This window comes from Elephantulus edwardii, unplaced genomic scaffold (assembly GCF_000299155.1).
Source record: "Elephantulus edwardii isolate Elephantulus edwardi_28Jun2011 unplaced genomic scaffold, EleEdw1.0 scaffold00080, whole genome shotgun sequence".
Lineage (NCBI taxonomy): Eukaryota > Metazoa > Chordata > Mammalia > Macroscelidea > Macroscelididae > Elephantulus > Elephantulus edwardii.
This window is the reverse complement of record NW_006399830.1, coordinates 11,073,096-11,095,171: the sequence shown is the minus strand read 5'-3', so window position 1 is coordinate 11,095,171 and position 22,076 is coordinate 11,073,096. Positions and strand designations below refer to the sequence as shown.

At 57.9% G+C, this 22,076-nt stretch overlaps 1 protein-coding gene across 2 annotated transcripts in view; it reads left to right on the top strand.

The window, feature by feature from the left end:
• Positions 1-1,380: 1,380 nt before the first annotated feature.
• GTF2IRD1 (GTF2I repeat domain containing 1) overlaps positions 1,381-22,076 on the top strand; it is a 68,531-nt gene continuing 47,835 nt past the window's right edge. For both annotated transcript variants that reach the window (XM_006889672.1, XM_006889671.1), the window contains exons 1-10: positions 1,381-1,503; positions 3,064-3,205; positions 5,176-5,331; positions 6,830-7,013; positions 7,611-7,921; positions 9,229-9,318; positions 11,190-11,273; positions 16,684-16,867; positions 20,664-20,689; positions 20,874-20,982. In XM_006889672.1, coding sequence (XP_006889734.1) covers positions 1,381-1,503; positions 3,064-3,205; positions 5,176-5,331; positions 6,830-7,013; positions 7,611-7,921; positions 9,229-9,318; positions 11,190-11,273; positions 16,684-16,867; positions 20,664-20,689; positions 20,874-20,982 — 1,409 coding nt within the window. The remainder of the gene's footprint in view (positions 1,504-3,063; positions 3,206-5,175; positions 5,332-6,829; positions 7,014-7,610; positions 7,922-9,228; positions 9,319-11,189; positions 11,274-16,683; positions 16,868-20,663; positions 20,690-20,873; positions 20,983-22,076) is intronic.

Here is a 22,076-nt window from a genome sequence, read left to right as displayed (position 1 = left end):
ACATAGCTGAGTTTGGCCAGAGACCAAACTCGTGGTCTCCCTGCTTCCTCTGTGTGTCCACTCCTGCGGCAGATCTCGAGCCTGGTCCTGGGGAGTTCAGTGTGGACCCCAGGCCCCAACCTGTACTCATGCTGGCTCCTGGGGAACAGCGGTGACACATAGATAAGGTCCTTTCCCTCGAAGAGCTGGCCAGGTTCTTAACCCCTGGGCAGAGGCCCATGTCCACCCTGACCCCAGTCCAGCCATAAACCTTGTGTGTGGACTCCTGGGCCATCGATGTGCTGGCAGCAGTGGGCCATGGACGCCGCTGCCCAGCTCTCTCCCAGGGGCCCTGTGCTGAGCCCAGGAATGTCTGGGCCTTGCTGCCCTGGCTGTCACCCTCGTCTTCGCTAGGTGAAGGGGCAACCGCCTAGCAGACACTGGAGCAGTCTAGAGCAGGCCTCTCGACCTCATTCTGGGGATCAGGACAGGGAGGGACATGATGTTTTTGTCTGGGGAGTGACCAGGCTGGGCTAGCTGGTGCCAGGAGGACTGGCCCGCACCTGCCAAGGAAGCTGTGATCTGAGGCCCCATCAGGGGAGCCCAGGGGATGGAGAGATTGTCCTCGGCCTCGAGGGACACCAGAACAAAGTCCTGCTGTGGGGAAGCCCTGGTCTGAGGCAAGGAGCCCCTGAGGCCTCGCCCAGGGGAGCATGTGGAGGGCTCAGAGGCCAGCAGAGCGGAGGAAGGCATCTCTCAGCAGAGTGGCAGCTAAAGCGGAATTGGGCATCAGCAGATGGCGAAGGGGCCGGGAAGGGTACTGTGTGCAGAGAGCAAGCCTGTGAGGGCTGAGAGCAGGCATTGCAGGTTTGGGGGGTGGTGACGTTGAGAGTGGGGAGGTGGGAGACCCAGAGAGGAGTGGGACCGGATGGAGATGACCTTGAACAGCCTGAGGAATCAGAACTGTACTGTGGTGAGCAGTGCGGAGGATGTGTGAAGAGGTGAGGGCCTTGAATCCCAGACGAGGGAGAAAGGGGCCACGGAGGGTGTTTAAGCAGAGGTGGGCTGTGGACAAAGCTGTGTCCATGTGAGGTTGGCCATTGGGGTGTGCCAGGCACACTAGACTGGAGTTACAGACTCGGGGGGCTATGCTGTGGGGCTCCCCCTGCTTCCTGTGAGCACCCTGCGAGGAAGCTGTGTGTGAGGTGCTTTGTGTCCACGTTCTTATTCCATCCAGCATATGAGGCCTTTGGGTGCAGGGAGGCCGGCTTTTGGTTGACCGCACTGGGAAATAGAGGTGGTCCAGGGCCAGCGGCTGGTGGCTCGAGGTGGGCAACCACCATGGGTGCCATGTGCCCTGTGCCACTCACCTGCTGCCTCCATCCCTCCCTCTAGGCGACCATGGCCTTGCTGGGGAAGCGCTGTGACGTCCCTGCCAACGGCTGTGGGCCTGACCGCTGGAACCCTGCCTTCACCCGCAAAGACGAGATCATCACCAGCCTCGTGTCTGCCTTAGATTCCATGGTGAGTGCCCCTCCGGCATTTGGAGGAGACTTCTGAGAGCAAGTCCCACCTCGGCTGTGAGTTAGGCCTCCCTCGCCCGAGCCTCAGTTTCCCCATCTGCAAAGCAGGCAGCACAAGCGAGCCAGCAGTGTAATAATCTAACTCAGAGAATAAGCATTGGTCCCTGGTCCTCATCGCCTTGGCCCCCTCCCCTCCCCGTCAGCATCACTTCTTGCCATTCAAGTCCTGTCCCGGGGCTCAGCCACTAAGTGTCCCTCTTTTTTTTTTTAATTTTTTTATTGTATTATTTTTTTTTCTATATTTTATTAATTTTCATAAGCATTTACAGAGATTTTGGGTTTCCATTCATTCATTGTTGCACTATTCTCTCTACCCTCCTCCCAGTTTGTTCTTGTCCAAATGCCACAGTGCTTGTCAAAGCCAGTTCTGATTAATCTTCTTTGTCAGTGTGTCCTTTGCCATTCCCTATCACTCCTCCCTGAGAGAGACTTCACCCTGAGTCATAAGGAAAAGGGGATGGCGTATTCTCTTAGCTACTTCCTGCTGAAAAGGGACGCTGTGGGTTTCAGGGTGAAGATCTTCTCTCACTACTCTAAAGGGCCCCTTTGGCAGTAGGAAACACATAGACTATTATGGAGATTGATTTTGGAATTTAGATGCACTCTTATTGATTGTGCTTGGCCGTACATGTTCATATCCTTGAAGATGTATCATGGGGGTGTTGCAACCTAGAAGACACAAATTTGACTAACAAGTTATATAAGTACATGAGTCCAAAAACTATGGAAAAGTAAAAGAAAAGATTCTTTCATTGTTTTACAAACCCTCCCCCAGGTCCCCTCCACCATGTAGCCCTCGCTCTAGTCTCCTGTGATGACAGAAATACCTAGTTATATATCTCTTTTAAACAGTTTTCTCCCTCCTCTGTTTCAGTGCAGTATACATTATTGAACCCATCTTACTCAGTCTCTCCCCAACCCCAAGGACAGTCCCATTCTACAACAGTGGCATCATATAATATTTGTCCTTTTGTGACTGGGATATTTCACTCAGCATAATGTTCTCCAGAGTCAACCATTTTGAATAATATTGCATGAGTTCCTTGTTTTTTAATGCAGCATAGTATTCCATTGTGCGATTTATTGTGTTATTTTTACGTGTACCGTCAAATCAGATCTGACTGGTACGGAGGAGATTGCCCCCTCCTTCTCCAGCAGAGCATCTGGTGGATTTGAACTGCGTACCTCTGGGATTGCAGTGCAGCGTCTTGCCACTAGGCCACCAGAGCTCCCTTTAAGTGTCCCTCTTGAGAGCTGTTGTCATCCCCTGGCTGGTGCAGAACAGCCTTTGTGAGGAGGACTCTGGGGCTTCAACCCAGGTCCCGAGTGACAGGAGCACGGGCTGTCTGAGTTGTGGAGGCCGAGCAGACAGGTTCTGAGTGGCGTTGGGCAGCACTGGACGGTGGCCTCTCCTGCTGGGATCCCAGGAGGCTGACAGCCCACCTACCACAGTGCCCTGGAGCGGGGGCCTTCCCCGGCTCATACCCTTGCCCTCCTGCAGTGCTCTGCCCTCTCCAAGCTGAATGCGGAGGTGGCCTGTGTCGCCGTGCACGATGAGAGCGCCTTTGTGGTGGGTACTGAGAAGGGGAGAATGTTCCTGAATGCGCGGAAGGAGCTGCAGTCCGACTTCCTCAGATTCTGCCGTGAGTACTCGGTGCCCCGTTCTGGAAGCTTCCATCGCTGAGTCACCAGCCCTGCCATTGGGGTGACCGTGGTGGCCCCAAGCTGTTCAGGCATGGTGCGCGCTCCAGACTGGGCACACTGCAGCAGCGAGTGCTTACTAAGGCCCTGCTGTTTGCACACGTGTTAACCTGCTTGTCCCGGCAGCAGCCCGCTGCGGTGGGCACTGTGGGTGTGATGTTAGCGTGGCAGTGTTCGTGGCTCTCTGAGGCACGTGGGATACGCATCTAAGCCCACGTTGAGGGCACACAGAACAGCACAGTGAGTGTCCGAAGACCAGACCTGTTCACTGGTCTGTGCTGCTGTCGCCAGGAGAGGGCACGGTAAGACGCCGTGCTTGTAGGCACTTCCCAGGACACAGCACAGCTGACTGGTAGAGGGTTGGGTTGGAGGCCAGCACCCTGCTCTGAAAGCTAGGCTTTCTGCCACCTCCTTCAGAAGAGGGGAGCCCGGCCGCCTTCCACTTGACTATCTGGGTACAGGCCCTGAGCTCATGGGGGCCAGCTGGGAACCCTGAGGCAAAGGGGTCATTCTGAAGCTGCCAACCACTCAGTGTTACCTGAGCCTGCCAGTCCCTCATAACCCAGCCCTGTCTCTACATCCCATCCTCCTGGGGGTCCTTGTACCCATCCTGTGCATGCGGTAGACAGTAGCCATCCCTGGGCTGACCTTTCTCACTCTGTCTTCATTGACATCATCCTGGCTGGAAGGCCTTGCTCCTCTTCTCTACCTGCATTCACCTCCCACCTCCAGGATTCCCGGGTCCCCTCCCCCACCTCCAGGATTCCTGGGTCCCATCCCCCACCTTCGGGATTCCCAGGTCCCATCCCCCACCTCCAGGACTCCCAGGTCCCATCCCCCACCTCCAGGATTCCCAGGTCCCAACCCCCACCTCTAGGATTCCTGAATCTTTGGGGCTGAGAGACCTCTACCCTAGGCCTCCACATCCAGTAAGGTTCCTAGGGGCCTCACCCCAGGTCCATCTGTTCCCTACCCCCCAGGCCTCTGGTTACCTCCACATGGTGCCAGTGAGCAATGGAGTGGAGATTTCAGCCCATGTGACTCTGTGCTGAGCACATGGTCAGGGTCGAGGCTCTGGGGATCCCACTGCCTGGTTTTACCTCCTGCCAACCCCTCGGCCTCTATTACCCCATCTATAGAATGGGGAGAATGTGGGGCAGCCTGAGGGTCCATTGGAGCGAGATGAGGAAGGTTGTCACTGTCCTTAGTGTTGGTCAGTAGGGGCCTAGACCCTTTGATCCGTTTCTGGGAAGGCCATCCCCGTCCTGGGCACTCATAATGAGGCCACCCCACCATCCACATGGCCTGAGCTACCTGAGGTTGGGGAGGTCTGGCCACAGCAGGAGGCGGTGGCAGGCCTGGGGCTCCCAGACGGGGCCAGGCTGGAACACCTGGCTTCCTGGTCACACAGCCGCTATTTATAGTGCCTCTAAGTCGGCTGGTCTATTTCAAGCCTCACAGATCCCCGAGGAGAGCAGCTCTGAGCTGGGAGGGGGCCGTGGGGCGCTCTCACCACGTCTCCATCTCAGCTTCTAGCACGTTCTCTGGGGACCCCCGCACACTCCCGGCCCTTGCCTCCTGATGGGCCCCGCTGTCTCCCTGAGTGGCAGAAAGCCAGGGATGAGCATGGGGTGGGCAGAGAGAGGGTCATGCCTTCCCAGCCAAGCCTGCGGCTTCTCATTCACGCTAAAGAGAGAGGGACGTGCTGGGGCCCACAGCGAGTTAGACAGAGGCCCAGGCCTCATGCAGGGCACGCTGAGGTGACCAGCCCTGACCTCGGTGAACGAGGAGGCAAGGATGACCTATTCACAAGTTCCTGTTTTCTCACTCACCTTTGAACCTAGTCAGTGCAGTCATGCTAAGCAGAGATGGGGGGGCGGCAGCACTCATACCCTGCACCTCTGTTCTGCAGGAGGGCCCCTGTGGAAGGAACCGGAGGCCGAGCACCCTAAGAAGGTGCCGCGGGGTGAGGGCTGTGGCCGGAGCATCCCAAGGTCCTCCCTGGAGCACGGCTCGGACGTGTACCTGCTACAGAAGATGGTAGAGGAGGTGTTTGATGTTCTTTATAGTAAGATCCTTCCTCATTCCATTTGGGGTCCTGGGGTGGGGAGGGAACCCCAGGCCCGCCCCGCTGTGGGCCCTGGGCAGAACCTGGCCTAGCCTTCCCTCACCCCAGCATCCAGTCGTGGACATCCCCTCTAGTCCCTTTCCTGAACCTTCTGCTGTCCCCAAGCCTCTGCCCTGGCTCAGGGTCCTGTCACCTCTCACCCGGAAGTGGCCCAAGCACCATGGTCTTCCTGTCTCCAGGCTGTCTCCCTGCTGCCCTCTTCCATGGCCTTGGTGTCTGTGGTCCACTGAGGCCTGGCCCCCGCCTGTGTGTCCCACTCGCTGTTGGGACCTGACCCCCTCACGGAGCCCCCTTCCTCCCTGGCACACCCTGGCTGTGGCTTTACGAGGCTACGCTCAGGGCTGCCCAGTCCATTCTCTGGTGAACACCTGCGTCCTCTGAGGCAGAACCCTTCCCACTGGGAACAAGTACTCTCCAGGCCTAGAGACTCTGGGTCGGCCTCTCTGGGGATCCCCAGGCCATCAGGACATGTTTGTTAAATGACTAAGTGGAAGCCTATTGGTCAGCTGCCAGAATCTTGGACCTTAGTGGTGGCTTCATACCGATGACCTGTTCAGGTCCTTCTGGACCTCTTCTCCCTCTCACTCGCTCTACTGGTTTTATTACTTTTCTTTCTGTGGAGGGAAGATCTGAGGAACTTGGTGTCAGGAGGCTGAGGGCACGTCAGGAGGGGGCCCAGTGGCCCTGAGTGGACTTCCTGCCACCATGGGATGGGAAGGTTTGTTCCCAGAGCCCCTGCACCTAGCCTGACCTCCTGGCCCACCACAGGCACTGTCAGGGGCGACCAGGAGAGGAGAACCTTTCCCAGCTCTGAGTGGAGGGGCTGCAGCACATGGTGACAAGGGATGTCACAGGCCCTTGATCCTGTCCATCCCAGCTGCACTGCCCACCCCCTCAGCCCAGTCTCCCCGTCTCTGCCATCTTCCCTCCACCTCTTACCCCCTCCCTCTCCAGACCAGTTCCAGGTTTTCTTCTGGGTCTTTTGTCTCCTTTCTCTCTGAGTCCATCTTTCTGTCTCTCCCCACTTCCTCTGTCTCCCTCCCTCCATGACGTTTCCCCCACCGTCTCTCATGTTAGCTACTTTTTCTCTTTCACCCCCTCACTAACTCCTCTCCTTTGCCTTTGAGAATCTTCCCAGGCCAGATTCCCACAGGGTGTTGGGGGAGACGGGCTTCCCAGCATCAAAGCCAAAGGCCCTGAGGTGCAGACAGGGTCTTGCCCCTCTCCACCTGTCTGTCCTTCCATCCCCCTGTCCATCCTTCCATCCCTAGCCTGAGGATAATTCTGCTCTGAAGTTTGCTTTTCTGTGGGGTCTGTGGGTCCAGTTTCCTGGGCGCCTGGTACCCAGGGAGTTGTTCCTCATTGCCCCCCACCCTGGGGCACTCCCGCCCCGACACAGCCATGCTGTCCCCTCACACTAGGTCTTCCTTCCCGCTAGGTGAGGCCCTGGGAAAGGCCACCGTGGTGCCACTGCCCTACGAGCGGCTGCTCAAGGAGCCAGGGCTGCTGGCCGTGCAGGGGCTGCCTGAGGGCCTGGCCTTCCGGAGGCCAGCTGAGTACGACCCCAAGGCCCTCATGGCCATCCTGGAGCACAGCCACCGGATCCGCTTCAAGCTCAGGAGGTGAGTCAGGAGCCTGTGTGGGAAGGAGCAGGGCTGGGGCAGCCCCGGGGCTGCCTGAAGCTGGTCAGCATGGCCGTTTCCCCAGCCAGAGGGGAGCGGTCCCTACTGCAGAAACTCCCCAAACTGATGGTGGAGGCGAGACAAGCCCAGGTTAGAACGGAGCCAGAGCTGGGCTGCTGGATCTCAGGCGGAAGACAGACGTCTGAGCCGGGCTTGAAAGAGGCCAAAAGAGACTTGGGTTGGCCAGAAGAATCACACGAAGCCATTGTAGGAGCAGCTGCAGAAGTGTGGGGACGGGAGAGCTCGTCCACACAGGCCGCGCTGGGAGCTGGCAGGACAGCGGGGAGGTCAATCTGAGGGTTTGTGTCTGAGTCCACCTCTGCCGAGGGCCTCCATTGGAGCCCTGCGAGGGGGCCTTGAGAGAGGCAGCTGGTTGAGGCTGCAGGCCTGTGGTGAGGTGCGGCCCTGGGCACATTCCCCTGTTTGTCACACACACACTGGCAGAGTTGGTGTGTTCTGGAAGCGGGCAGGTGCAGGAGAGGAGCCTCAGTGGGACCTCAGATGAGCCGTCCACTCATCCTTCTTTCCTTTCCCCAGGCCACTTGACGATGGCGGACGGGACTCGAAGGCCCTGGTGGAGTTGAATGGGGTCTCTCTGCTACCCAAGGGCTCGCGGGACTGTGGCCTGCACAGCCAGGCCCCCAAAGTGCCACCCCAGGACCTGCCCCCCACCGCCACCTCCTCCTCCATGACTGGCTTTCTGTATAGCGCTGCCCTTCCCAACCACACCGTCCGAGAGCTCAAGCAGGAAGCGCCTGCCTGCCCACTGGCCCCTGGCGACCTGGGCCTAGGCCGTTCTGGACCGGAGCCCAAAGTCCCCAGTGCTCAAGACTTCCCCGACTGCTGTGGTAAATCTGCTGCTGGGACCTCAGGTCTGGGAGGTGGGACAGTCACACCTACGTGGACAGGTCAGGGGATAGGGACCTTCCTCAGGCTGGAAGGGGCCATGTCCAGGCATAGGAGTGGGGCCAGCAGATTCTTGCGTGCAGTAGGACCAGGCCATGGCTCAGCTTTCTAGGGCCCAGAGGTGACTCAGGGGACTCCTATAGAAGGATTAGATAAACTGGTCTGTCTGCATTTAATGAGTACCAACTGCATACCCAAACCCTCAACCATAGAGTTGATTCCAGTCTTTACAGGAGGGGACTGCTTAGCTTTCTTCTGGGAGGAGGTAGTAGTTTTGAACTGCTGACTTTTGGCTAGCAATTTGATGCGTTGTACGGTATGGCACCAGAGTGTTAACAACTGTATCTGGAGAAATGAGTCCTGGAAGCCCATGAGTAACAGTACTGAGCTTAAGAGAGACCTGGGTTGATGTTGACCCCTCTGTTCAGGAGCTGTGTGACCCGGGACAAAAGAGCTTCAGTTTCCTTGTCAAAAAAATAGGGATGTGAAGAGAAGCCGCCTCTTAGGAGTTTGTTGGGTTGACGAAGTGATTGGTGTCAGAAATGGTGTCTTCTCAGGTCCCACCCAGCCCTGCTGGACCTGAGGCCTGGCGGTGAGGCCCAGCGGCAGCTGTTTAACCAGCTGACCGAGTGGCTCTGCTGGACACTGAAGTTCAAGAACGAAAGCACTGATTCTGTTGCTTGGCACGTAAAACCAAGAGCACACCCACTGCCGTCGAGGCAGATCCACCCATAGTAACCTTGACCTTGTGGGGCAGAGGAGAATGGTCTGGACAGTTCTCGAGAACGCCCGTCTGGCCAGGCACGTTGCCACAGCTTTCTCCCATGAACTAGCTGGTGAATTAGAACTGCCCACTTTTGCTGGCAGCCAAATTCTTTAACCACTGCCCCACCAGGGCAGTTAGAAGGGACTTAATAGTTTATTTTTGTTGTTACTATTATTACAGGAAGAGAAAAGACAGCCCACCCCCACATAAACACCACTTTGTGAGTGACAGGGGACAGAGGCAGAAGTTAGACGCCTGAGACACGTGTGTCCCTGTAAACAGTGGCCGTGGCTTATCTGACACCTAAGTGACCGGGTCCCTGGTCAAGAAAGCGGTGCTGGGCTGCTATCTGGGAGTCCCTGATGGACAAGGCTCACTTTGGGGACTGCCTGGCAGGCAGGGCAGTTACTGTCCGCTCAGGCAGGATCTGGGGAACCCTCTCAGGGCCCACCTTGAACCTGTACCTTTCCTCTCATTGTCCAGGACAGAAGCCCCCCGGGACTGGTGGGCCTCTCATTCAGAACGTCCACGCCTCCAAGCGTATCCTCTTCTCCATCGTCCACGACAAGTCGGGTAGGACGGCACCCGGGCCGCAGGGTGGGCGGGGAGACGGAGGTGCGTGCGCTGGGCCTTTGAGGAGAAGGTGCAGCTGTGCTGGGGGTGTCGTGATACCTGTAACGGCGCAGCGCCTCACAGAGCCACCTGGCGTCACACGGCGAGCCTTTCCAGCCTCAGCTTCCGTGGCCAGGAATTCACGGCGGTTTAGCTGGCGGTTCTGGCTCAGAGTCGGCCGCGTGCTGTGGTGAAGGGTCACCTGGAGGCCTGACCGGGGCTGGTGTGTCCATACTCACTCAGGCTGTTGACCACGGGTCTCAGCGCCTCTCCACGTGGGCTGCCCTGGCGCTGCTGGAGTGTCCCCACACTCTGGCCACTGGTCCCCTCAAAGCTAGAGAGCCTAGAAGAGTAAGGAGGGAGTCACGTGCCTCCCGTGACCTAGTCTCATGTGCCTCTTCTACAATATTCTCCCCATTAGCAGCAAGACATGGCCCAGCCCGTGTTCCGGGGAGAGTTCATTAAACTCCAGTACTCGGAGAGAGGAATATTAAAAGATGTGGGTAGATACAGTTTTCAGTGAAAATCTACAAAGCAGATTGGTTTTTCATGCAACCATTTCTATTTTGTTTCATAGCATTAATTACAGTCCTTACAATGTCGTTCCAGCGTTCCCGCTTCCCCCTTGTCATTCTCATCTCCATTAACCCTCTCATCCCACTTCTTCTGCCTTCAGGGTTTTATCATTGGGCAAATGCTGCTCTTTGGTCCTTAACTGGCTCGGAGCAAGTGCTATTATAATAGTTCCCCTTCTAGGCCTATGTGTTAGGATGTGGACATACTTCAAACTACCGCACGCCCAGAAAGCAGAAAACTCGCAGAGTGTCAGTAATAGCTAAACGGGATGACGCTAGGCTTTCAAGATGCTGGCAGTTTTGCCTCGTGGCAATTTCAGCCTCACCTCGATGGGAGAACCTTTAAGAAAAGCGGGCAGTCTACCCTGTCGCCTCTGCCCTCTACCCATCAGAATGGGAACCACGTCATTCTAGACCACGTCCTGCTCTGAGGAGAGAGGGCATGGCTGTCAGATAGGCTACAGCTGGGGCTGAGTGTTGCTGGGCAACCTCAGGCAAGACACTCAGCCGAAAACCCAAAATCTCTGTAAATGTTCATTAAAACTAATAAAATTTAATAATAATAATAAAAAAAAGACACTCAGCCTTTGAACCTCAGCCTTCCCATCTGTAAAATGGGAGTGATAACTTAAAAGTTCTTGTCGAGATTACACAGGATACTCGATAGGACAGTGTCCATAAAGTACTTAGCACTTACTGGATGGACTAAAAGTGTTGTTTTAGTGAAATCTAACGAGCCCCATTTTTGCTGTTACTAATAAGAAATTGAGGCAGAGGCTTTTGTTTCATGGGTGAGGCCCGGAGGGCTGAGGCTGGCTGAGACCCAGGGTCTCTGATGGGGTGATGGGTGAAGTCTTGGAGGTTCTGACTCAGCCCCTCCTTACCTGGGGAGACCACTTCACCCACCTTCTACCTGTTAGGTGTCAGGTGGGTCCAGGGTGGATAGGCTGAGCCTGCACAGTGTCCAGTGCCCAAGGAGAGGGCAGGGGGTCCCCAGGGCATCTTAGGAGGCAACAGCCAGGGAGACCCTCGAGTGTGGAGGGTTGGGAACCAGCGTAGCTGCTGGTGAGAAGGTCGAGGGCGTCTGGGGGCTCTGAAGAGGAGAGCCTGGTAGCCAGGCCAGAGAACAGAGGGCATGAGTTAGTCCTGGGCTGTGGCCTGACTGTGAGAACCCACAGGACAGCTAGGCTCCTCCCGAAGCAGTGGGGTGGGGGGCCCCTGCCCAGCCCCTCACTTGGACCTCCTGTGTTCTGATAGAGAAGTGGGACGCCTTCATCAAAGAGACGGAGGACATCAACACGCTCCGGGAGTGTGTGCAGATCCTGTTTAACAGCAGATATGGTGAGTGGGCGGCGGCCTCGGTGGGGCCGGCAGCCGCGGAGCCGCTCGGTGCGCGGCCGGCACTCGTGTTCCCCCACAGGCGGCAGGAGCCATATGGTGCGCCCGCGCCCGGCAGCTCGCTTGTCACCTGGCGCTCCTGTCTGGAAGGAGGAGGCTGTGTCAATATTTCCCTTCCAGATCCTTCCAGGGCAGGCTCCCCGTGGGAGGTGGGGCCTGGGGGGGGTGGGCAGTCACCGTCCAGAGGGCAGACTTGGGTGCTGTTACCTGAAGTCAGCGTCCGGCCCTGAGCGATGCCTCCCCTGCACACTCCGCGTGTCTGGGCTGGGCCGACCCTGGCCTGCTTGGGGCTCACTGGCCAGGCGGCCTCCCTCACCTTCTTGTCCTCAGTGTTGGTTTCTCTGATCTCTAATGCTTCAGCACGTCATGCCAGTCTGGACCACACACGGGTGGTGACTGGCAGATGTGGGCTTCCTGGCAGTGGGGATTGTACCTGCTGGCTGGCTAAAAGGTCCCAGGCCAGACTATCCAGCCTTAGGCCTACCTCGCCCGGGGCCTGGGCCCTGGAGCTCCACCTGGGTTTCCAGCCTCCTGTGGAGCTCTGTCTGTGAGCCCCACTCGGCTGGTGCTTTGTGACCCTTGTCTGGGGGTGGCCCTCGCTGGTCACCCTACCTCCTTGACCTCAGTACCCTCACCTCCCCACTGCCTGACCTTAGCACCCTCCCCTCTCAGTGGCCTCAGCGCCTTCTCTTTTTCTCCTTCCTGATTTCAGCATCCTTACCTCCCCTCCCCGTCCCATGACCTCAGCGCCCTCCCTTCCCCTCCCCCTGTAACCTCAGCGCCCCCCATGACCTCAGTGCCCTCTCCTGACCTTGACATTTCCATCTCCCTCCCTCTTCCTTCTCTCTCCTCTTTCCCTTGTCTCAGTTTCACTCATTCCTCCCTTGCTCTCTTCTCACACGTTCTCTGATTCACTCACCTCACCTCCGTTCCCTGGTCCACACACTGCAGTGGGGTGACTTAGGGAGCACTGGCCTCAGGGTGTGTTTCACCCAGCGGGTGTGTTGGCAGCACCCTGGAGTGTGCAGCCCTGGGCCTCAGGAAGGAGAGGGTACCCCAGCGGGACCAGGCACCCTCCCACTGGGGAAGCAGGGCTGGCTTCACGGAGGAGGTGTCTTTGCCCGGCACATGACCCAGCAAGCACAGGCTTACGGCTGTCTGTCACGAACAGTTTCGCACGAGTTTGACCACATCAGACAGAGATCCGTATTTGTGAGTGAGGCTGTGCTCTGCCTGCTTCTGGACACGCCATCTCTAAGGGGCTGTGAATTTGGAAGGCAGCCTTCATGGTGACGGGAGGTACGGTGGGCTTGGGAGAGACCAGCGCAGCTGGAAGCAGAGTGTGAGACGGTGAGAGTGCGGCAGATGTACTGCACATTCACGCATTAGTACACAAGCACAAATAAGTGCACGCTGACTGCCTCCTGTGCACTCTGTTCCTGTCCTGGATGAATTTGGAGAAGAGACTTGGCCTCTGGAGGCAGGCTCTCTGGGCTTGGGAGAGAGACAGAAGCCCGCCAAACCTGGAAGCAGAATCTTTGATGTGGTGCAAAGACGTGAATCTGTTCATGACAGACTCGTAGGTAAGCACGCAGAGGCTGGTGCTTACCTTACCTCCTGGGGAACCTAGCATTGCCTTTTGATCTGGGCCAGAGCCCAGGAGGCCTGGGCAGGTGGGCAAGGAGGCTTGGGCAGCTTGATTTGACCTCCCTGTTAGGGCAGGGCTGAGGGAGGTTCTGAATCCTTAGCTGGGGAGCCTGGGGGCCTTTGATGTGGCCGGCTTTGATGTGGCCCTGCCCCTTCTGCAGCCCAGCTTCTCCCACCCCACCCCGCCCCGCCTTGGCCGGCACAGGTGTGAACCAGATGACTGGGGGGCTGGGAGGAGCAGGCTCTGAGGCCTTGGCAAGGGCTCTGCCCCGAGGAGTTGGCACACTGCTCAGCTTTGGGCGCAGACCTAGGCAGCTGCCTACCTTCTGACCTATTACATGCCTTGAACAGTTCCCAGAGTGCTGGACTGTGTCCAGATGTCAGCAGTTGGGCTCCCCCAGCCCCAGATGAGGGAGGAGTTTGGGGCTTGAAGTGCGTAAAAGGAGCCCCAGTGAGGAGGATGTCCTCAACCCCCTGGAAATCCCGGGTGGGGACCGGACCAGCGCAAGTGACAGAGGCCCCCAGCCTGCTCCTGGCTCCATCCTCTCAGCTGCCACCTCTGGATGAAGACCAGCAGTGGGCTGGGGATGCAGAGGAGAGGCAAAAGAGGAAGAAATGGGAGGAGGAGACTCAGACGTCGTTACCCAGAGAGATGTTTCTGGCAGATGAGGGACAGCGACTCCACTAGGGCAACCCCTGCCCTTGTCCTCGCGCCTCCACTGGCAGGGCCCGGGGCGCAGGGCCACACTCCCGTCTCCTGTCCCCACTGCTGCAGAGATGGCCTGGTACGGCTGACAAGCCTGGTGGAGACCGAGCCAGACCCAGCCCATCGCTCCGTTGCTGGGGGTGGCGATGCTGGAGGGAGAAATGGTTTGACAGCTGTGAGATTTCGAGGGTTTAATTTGACAACGAGCTAAGTGTGACTTCACAGTGAGGTTTGAGTGCCAAAGACACCAACGCAGAACCAGGCGGTATCAACAGAAACCGTGTTCGTGGCACCCAGGGTGGAGCCAGGCAGCGCCAGCCAGCCCCGGGCAGGTGTGACAGCGTCCAGTTCTAACTCAGCTCTTGCAGGAGCACAGGCAGAGTGGCCAGAATAGCAGCGTCAGCGTGGAGTGGGCCTGAGGAATGGTGGAGGTGCTGTGAAACTCCTGCTCACGTCACCTGGAGAGGTGCCAGCTAGGTGGATACCGGCCTACCCCTCCACTACTCAGACTGTCCAGACCGTGGGGAGGACGGACACCCATCCAAGTCCCCTCTGGTCTCACACAGCCCTCGGCACACAGTGGGTTCCGTTCCTCAGGCCATCCAGTCTATGGGGAGGACAGACACCCATCCAAATCCCATCTGATCTCACACTGCCCTCGGCACACGGTGGGTTCTCTTCCTCGGACCATTCAGTCTGTGGGGAGGACGGACACCCATCCAAATCCCATCTGATCTCACACAGCCCTCGGCACACGGTGGGTGATCACCATGCATTTGCTGAGTAGGTGGATGGAAACACGGAAGCAGGGAGCAGGTGAAGGTGGCAGAATGATACAGTCTGACTGTCAGCGTGTGGCATTGTGGCCGCTTGGGCTGCGGCTGTGTCACATACCCCAGGGACAGCCCAGCTGGACAGACGAGGAAGAGCGGCCAGAGGGCCTGTTTCCAAGATCCGCAGATGGAAACTGTGAAGCACAGAGAACACTGACTTGCTTGCTTTGGGCATCAGGAGGGATTGTTCTGTGGAGACGGACATCGCATGTGGTCAACCAGAGGGCAGCGGAGGCAATGGGCACCCTTGGTGAAATGGACTGGCCTTTGAAGATGACCCAGGCCCAAGGGTGTGATTGTTTCATCCAGAAGTCTCCGTGAGGTGGCGTCAGCACAACAGCAGCTGATGATGTGGAAGAAAAGAGCGACACCAGTTTGTGGCCCGGTTGCTGTCCGCACGGCGGGAGGACGAGGCCCCCGGGTTGGGACATTTCGCTTCCTGTCACTCAGAGTCCGCCCCCCCCCCCCCCAAGAGCAACCAGAACCTGCGAGCTGCTTCAGCCAGTCAGTGACTACTTTTAGATTATCACATTGGACATTTGTAACATTTTATTACGTTTTTCAAACCTGCAAATAACCCCTTCAAAGTCCTTTAAAGTGAAGACACCTTGAGATCAAAGATGTAGCTGACCCAGGCACCAAATTTTCCATGGCCTCATGTGTGTGTGAAAGCTAGGCAGCGACTAAGGAAGACTGAAGAACTGGTGCATTGAAAAACAACGGTGTTAGTGAAAACTGCTGAAAATGCCGTGGACCGGAAGAACGAACATGACTCTTGGAGGAAGTCCAGGCACAGTGGTCTTTGGAAGTGATGGTGGGTGTCTGGAGAAGGACATCATGCCGGGGAAAGCGGAGGAAACCCTCAGTGAGAACGAGTCACACCTTCGCCGCAACAGTGGGCACAGACAGCAAAAACTACGACAGTGGCCCAGGACTGGGCAGTGCTCTGTTGTTTGTTGTTTTAAACAGCACCATCCGAGCGTTATGTGCCAGACCTGTTCTAAGATCCCAGCGAGATGGAGCTCACGTCCCCCACACGTGTATATAACGTTAGCTGCCATCACATTGTTTCCACAATGGAATGAAACCCTGCTGGTCTTGTACCGTCATGTAATTCGCTGCAGTGACCTCCCAGAACGCACAGGCAGTGGTGGGTTTTCCTAGAGAAATAATGGGTTACAGTCAGATTTGGGATAAAGCTTTCTTCTGACGGAGGCACTCACAGACCGGCCTCTCTCTGACCCTTGGCTTTGTGGCCCTGGCCTCTGCCCTGTTCAGACGTGTGTTACATGGACCCCCTAGCTCTTCCAGCTGTGTGCCTCCCTCACTGTTCCCGGGAGCCTCAACCCAGAGGTGCTTCATGAGCTGGCAGACCTGGCTCCCCGGCAGGTGTCCAAAGGCGTCCACTTGACCCCTAGGTCCTCAGCTTACTGGGCTGGGAGCCCACAGCCCTGGCTCACGCCAGGCTCTGGTTCTGTCGTCTCGGGTTTTCTCCTTCGTCCCTTTGTCTCTAGTTCATGCAGGAATCTTCTATCTAGAAGCCACACTTCCCTCTCTGGTTCCTCTTTCTGGACGGTAGTGGGATTCTCTTTTCACACCCGAGGCTGCTCAGTTAGGACCAGTTACCCAGTCCCCTTGGGGAGCCGCAGACACCTCCCGTTTGCATGTTCCTGCTCCGCCATGTGATGAGGGGGACAGTGGCTGGAAAAGCCACCTGAAAGCCACTGTCGCTGCCGGGGAGCTTTGCTCCCGGCAGCCCCGCCGGGGGGACGGCAGATTCACCGGCTACAGCGTTTGCAGAGCCTGTGGGCTTCGCGTCTTTTCAGAAGCAGACTGCTTCATCTTTCTTACAAGGGGCTGCGGGTGTATTTGAACCATCGACTTGCACTTGGCCACTGAGCCCTCTGGCCCCGTGTCCTCATGTGTGCAATGCGTTGTGGTCAAAATCTGCTAGGAAATAAAGCAGGGCAAGGGGTAGTCCCACTGGCTGGCCTGTGGATCCAGCAGCCGTCTGCAGGCATCTTTTCAGGGAGAAGTGTGCACAGCATCCCCCTGTGCCTGGAGTGGTGTTGGGGAGGCCAGGCAGCAGGACTGGGTCACGACCACACCCCGGGTTCCTGGGTCTCCCGCCGCCACCTTGCCCTCAGCCTTGCCGTTACCCTTCCAGCGGAAGCCCTGGGCCTGGACCACATGGTCCCCGTCCCCTACAGGAAGATCGCCTGCGACCCAGAGGCCGTGGAGATCGTGGGCATCCCCGACAAGATCCCCTTCAAGCGGCCCTGCACGTACGGGGTGCCCAAGCTGAAGCGGATCCTGGAGGAGCGACACAGCATCCACTTCATCATCAAGAGGTGCGGGGTGTGGGTCGGGCTGGGGCGCGGAGAAGAGGCCGCTGATGGGGGGCTCGGAGGTTCTGTGACTGACCGCCTGTGGCTCCCCGACTCAGCCGCTGAGGGCCTCTTCCTCACGGGCTCCTTTGGGGACGAGTGGGGACAGGAAGGCACAGTGTCTGACCCGAGATGACTCCTGGAAAGGTCGAACTAAAGATTATTTTCTGCCCGTTAAGGAAAACATCAAGTGTTGGAGCCCACTGCCAGCAGCGGGGTACCTCTGAGTGGGTGGTTTAGCCCACTGTTTCTCCTCCAGGCTGCCGTTTCCCACCAGTGCTGTGGGGATGGGAAGGACAGAGTTTGGTGGCCCCAAAGCTGCCGCACCTGCCCCTCCCCAGCCTGGTCCCAGCTCACCGGGAGGTCTGCCTCACATCTGCCACAGAGCATATGCCAGCACCTCCAGGCAAAGCCCAGACTTCTGGCTTGCCTCTACCGTGGGGTGCAGGGCCACCTGGAGGCCATGACGTCCGGCCCTCTGGCTCTGGGCAGAGCAACATTGGCCACACCCTGGGTGTCTGTCCCCTGAGCTCTGAGAGTGTGCTCGCAGCCACACAGCACCTACAGGCCCTTACTGGTCATTGCTGCACGCTGTGGGCAGAGGCCGAGGCAGGTGCTGTGTGCATTTCAGAACCCTCAGCACCTAGGCTCACCCCTGGTATGTTGGCGGGGCCATCGAGTTGGTTCTGACCTGGAGCACTTGTGTCCAGTGAAGGAGATGCGCCCTGGCCCTGTGCTGTCCTCACAGCCCCTGCTCCCCTCGAGCCCCGCTTTGTGTGGGTCTTCCTCTTACTTGTTGACCCTCTGCTCTGTGAAGCATGACTTTCTTCTCCAGGGACGGGTCCCCTGGTAACACGGTCAAAGTATAGGACACAGTTTTTCTCTCAGCCAGCAGAGTGTCAGCAGGTTTAGTTATTATCAGAAAGAATTCCACCCCCAGCAGCTTCTTCCCCTCCAGACCCTCACCTGCTTGTCCCCAGTGTGACGGCTTTGGAACTGTCTACCTGGCTTTCAGCAGCTTGCTTCTCAGAAGTAGGTCACCCGACCTCTGGGCAGACATGAATCTCCCCCCAGTCTTCTGGTTACTAGTCATGGGGCTCCCACCTGCCTGGGACTCCAAAGGGGAGACTCTTAGCCACAGTGGAGGTGAACCGGAAGTGGGAAGGAGCCTGTGCCAGGCAGATGGAAAGGCTTCACCTGGAGACAGGTGAGATGGATTTGACCACTGAGCCACCACTGCTGGTGGGGGCAGGGGGAGAAGAAGGCAGCAGGGGCCCCCTGCCCTTTTCTGTGCCTGATAGTGGAGTTTCAGGGATCCTGTTCTCCGTGGTCCTCCAACCAGACTACAGCCTGTTTCATTTTTCATTGGGGTTTGCCGGGGGCTTCCTGCATCCCTCACTGGACCTCACTGGCTGGCTTTATGCCCCATCCACATCTGCCCCAGAGGTCACTGTCCATCACGGGGGTGGGCTGCCCGTGTGAGGAGTCAGGGGCTCCGTGGTACCTGGGCAGCAAAGCTCCCACAGGACTTCTGGAGGAGAGGGTGTGCTCACCTTTCAGTTAGCAGTTTGCATCCTCCAGGGACAGTAACCTTGTGCAAACAGCTTTTCGCCTGAGCTTGTTTCTTTATCCATAAAAATGTCAACAGTGCTAGTGACTTCCCAGGTTTTTTCCCGGATGAGGAGTGGATGAGGCAGGTGATGTGTGGTAGGTGGGTCTGGTCAGCACGAGTCCTTTTGTTTGTTGTAGGAGTAGTTAGGAGCGTCAGCTCTGACATCCTGGGTTCAGGTTCTGACCCTAGCAGTCCCCGCGGATCCCTCCACCAAGTTGCTGCGTTATTGCCTGCCTCACTTTGCCCATCTGTAAAATGGGGTTAATAGTTGTCACGGGGAGCTCCGGTGGCCTTGTGGTAAGAGGCTGTGCCGCAGTCTTGAAGGCACATGGTTTGAATGGACCGGCTGTTCCAGGGGCGGATGGACAGTCTCCTCCCATGTGACTTACTGCCTCTGAAAACCCGCTGGAGAGTCAGCTGTGAGTCACTTCTGACTTGATGACACGGCAGTTGTTGTCATGTGAGGCAGGGACTTTGATAGGAGGCCAAAAGGGCTTAATCTAGGGGATGTGCTTAGACCAGTGCCTCGGCTGTTCTGAGCCCTTACTGTTTTCACATGACACACCCCAGCCTTGTCCTTGGACGCCTTGCTTCTTCCTAGGGGGTGGGGTGCTTACTAGCCCCTTGGGACGTCAGGAGAAAAGAGGGTGTAAGAAGCATCCAAGAGGTTGCACCTCTGTTCTGGCCCATGTGTCCCCAGGTTGTGGGACCAGGGAAAGTCAGGTGCCCACCTGTTCAGCAGAAACCCCTCCACAGTCAACACAGGTCTAATCATTCCTGGGTAGTATGGCATTCTCTGACCCCAACTCCAGCTGACCTTTGGCTCCCAGATGCTGAGGCCACGCCCAGAGCAAGAGGATCTGAGGAACAGGCACTGTGGTTCAAGGTCAGGAAGAGAGGATGAGGAGGGAGTATCTGAAGGGGATCCCAAGCTCCTGGTGGCGGGACCCCTCACACCGTGTAGCCTGGTAACCTCTGAGTGCGTCGGCCACGGTCTTGAGGTCACTGCAGACTTTCCCTGCCACCCTCCCCCATCTCTTGAGGATCCTGGAAGCCCCTGTCTGATCCAGCATAGTCCCCCCCTTGCTCCCTGATAAATGATGACCCCGTAAGTAAGGAAAGGCCCTCGCTGCTGCCCAGCCACCACCTTAGCCCCTTTACTCCCTGCAGCGGCCTTCTTGGCCTCGTGGGACCCAGAGGTCTCTGGAACTCAAGGAGCACCAGGGGAACCCTTGATGGGGGCGCATCTGTCCGATTAGGACGGAATCTCCCTCAGCACCGTCACGAGCCCCTGCCCAGCCCCCCCCCCCATTTCCTGGAGGGCAGTTCGCGGGGGGCCTTGTCAGGCCTCTTTGTGTGTGAACTCAAGCACCTCTTCATCCTCCCGAGTCTCACCACTCGTGCCTGAGTTGGGCGGCCAAGGCCCTGTCCTTTGTCCGGCCACCCAGACATGCAGGTTGTGTTCAGAGCCACCTAAACCACCTGTCCTGTCCAAGCTTGTCCAGACCTCCAGGTGTCACGCTAGGGGGTGGGAATGAGGCAGGAAGAAGCCTCACCGCTTACCCCTCTGACCTTTGCTCCGTTCTCGCTTTCTTGGCCTGTATGTCTCGGTGTCTTGCTGGAAGACGCGGGAGCTCCCGCCTGACACCTGGGCCCTGGCCTCCCCACTTCCAGGGGCTCCCTAAGCAAAGCCTGCAGGGCTGACACCGCACCCACCTCCCCAGTCCCGCACCTTCACGTCTCTGTCTGGACAGCTTCTGAGTGGTCCCTCCTCAGCTTGCGTGCCTCCCTCCTCACCGTGAGGGCTCCCCCTGCTCCCTCCCCCAGGACCCCTCTGGCTTGGAGACCGTCCCTAGTCAGCACAGATGGCTGTGAACTCTGCGAGGTCTGCCTCGTGCAAACACAGAGCTGCTGGGGAACAGGGACTGCCCTGTCACCAAGCAGGGCACACGTGACAGTGGACGCCAGGGATGAATGAATGGGTCATTACAGCAGCGCCTGGTGGGAGCAAGGGGTGCTGGACTGGAAGAGACCCTGGGCTCAGGGTGCCCAGCTGAGTGACTGTCACTGAAGGACCTGGAGTCCGTGTCCCCTGAGCCCTGTGGTCAGGCCTGCAGGTTCTCACAGCTGCCTCTCCTCTCTCCCCAGGATGTTTGACGAGCGAATTTTCACAGGTATGTGTGTGCAGTCCTCTGTTCAGTCCTCTGGCCCTGAGAACACTGAGCGTCCACCTTCAGGCCCTCCCCGGGAGGTGTGGTGGGAGGGAAGGTGATAATGACAGGAGCTTCACACAGAGGCCTCTGAAGGCAGGGGATACAGAGAGCCTGTGTCCTGACCCCTCCCCGTCTCCCCACTCAGGGAACAAATTTACCAAAGACCCCACGAAGCTAGAGCCAGCCAGCTCACCTGAGGACATCTCCGTGGAGACTCCCCGTGCTGTTGTCCTCGACCTGGCCACATCCGCTCGGTAGGGACTCGCCCCTGCCCCTGCTGAGCTGAGCCTCTGCCAGACCTCGGGCCAGCCAGGGCCCCCTACACCCCGAACCTCAGGGCCCCGTGCACAGACCCTTGTAAGCACACAGGCCTGCACCCCACACCAGGCAGCCGGCCCCACAGGTGTGAACCCAGAGGGAGGAGAGGTGCGGAGAGGCACTGCCTCGCTTCTGCTGAGCTCACTGTCCCGTTCAGGGTCCCACTGGATCCCACATTGAGGCCTTTGCTGATCTCGGCACTAGGTCAGCCTCCTGCCTGGGTGCCCAGGGGACCTGCACTCAGCATGTGACCTGGTTACCATCCACTTGTGCCCTTCCATGCTAAGCTACTGGGGGGGATCAGGGATGGGCCATGCCCCCAGGGCCCCCCCGCCCAGCCCTGGCTTCCCCGGCAGCGTTCACAGCTATCCTCGGGTTCATCCCCACTTGGCACCCCCACTTTTGTTAGAGCATCTCTGTGCTGCGTATGGTTCTCAGGGCTCATCATTTGGAAGTGGGTCACCAGGCCTTTCTTCCAGTGCACCTCAGAGAGGGCGCAGACCCCAGCCTTCCAATTAGCAGCCACGCGCAGTAACTGCACTGCTCGGGGTATCCTGAGGTGGGGGCCCCTGGCCCGGGGTGCTGCTCGCCCTCACCAGCCTCTCTGCCCAGGCATCCCTGCCCCCTTCCAGGCTGGTGGCCACTAAACTGGCCCTCTAGCAAAAACGGAGCACATCACTGTGCGGAGCCCTGTGCGGCCAGACCCAGGCTGCCCACAGGGACCTCTGGTTGGTGGAGAACGTGGATGTGCAGATAATTAAACCTGGACAGGGGGCAGGAGTTTGTCCTGGGACCAGGTGCTGTGGGTCTCACTTGAGGATCTTGTCCTGGGATGGGGTGCTGTGGGTCTCATTTGGGTAACTCAACCCAAGACAGGGTGCTGTGGGTCTCACATGGAACCTTGCCCTGAGAATGAGATGCTGTGAGTCTCACTGAGGGACCTTGTCCTGGGACGGAGTGCTGTGGGTCTCAATCAGGGACCTTGTCCTGGGACAGGGTGCTGTGGGTCTCAATCAGGGACCTTGTCCTG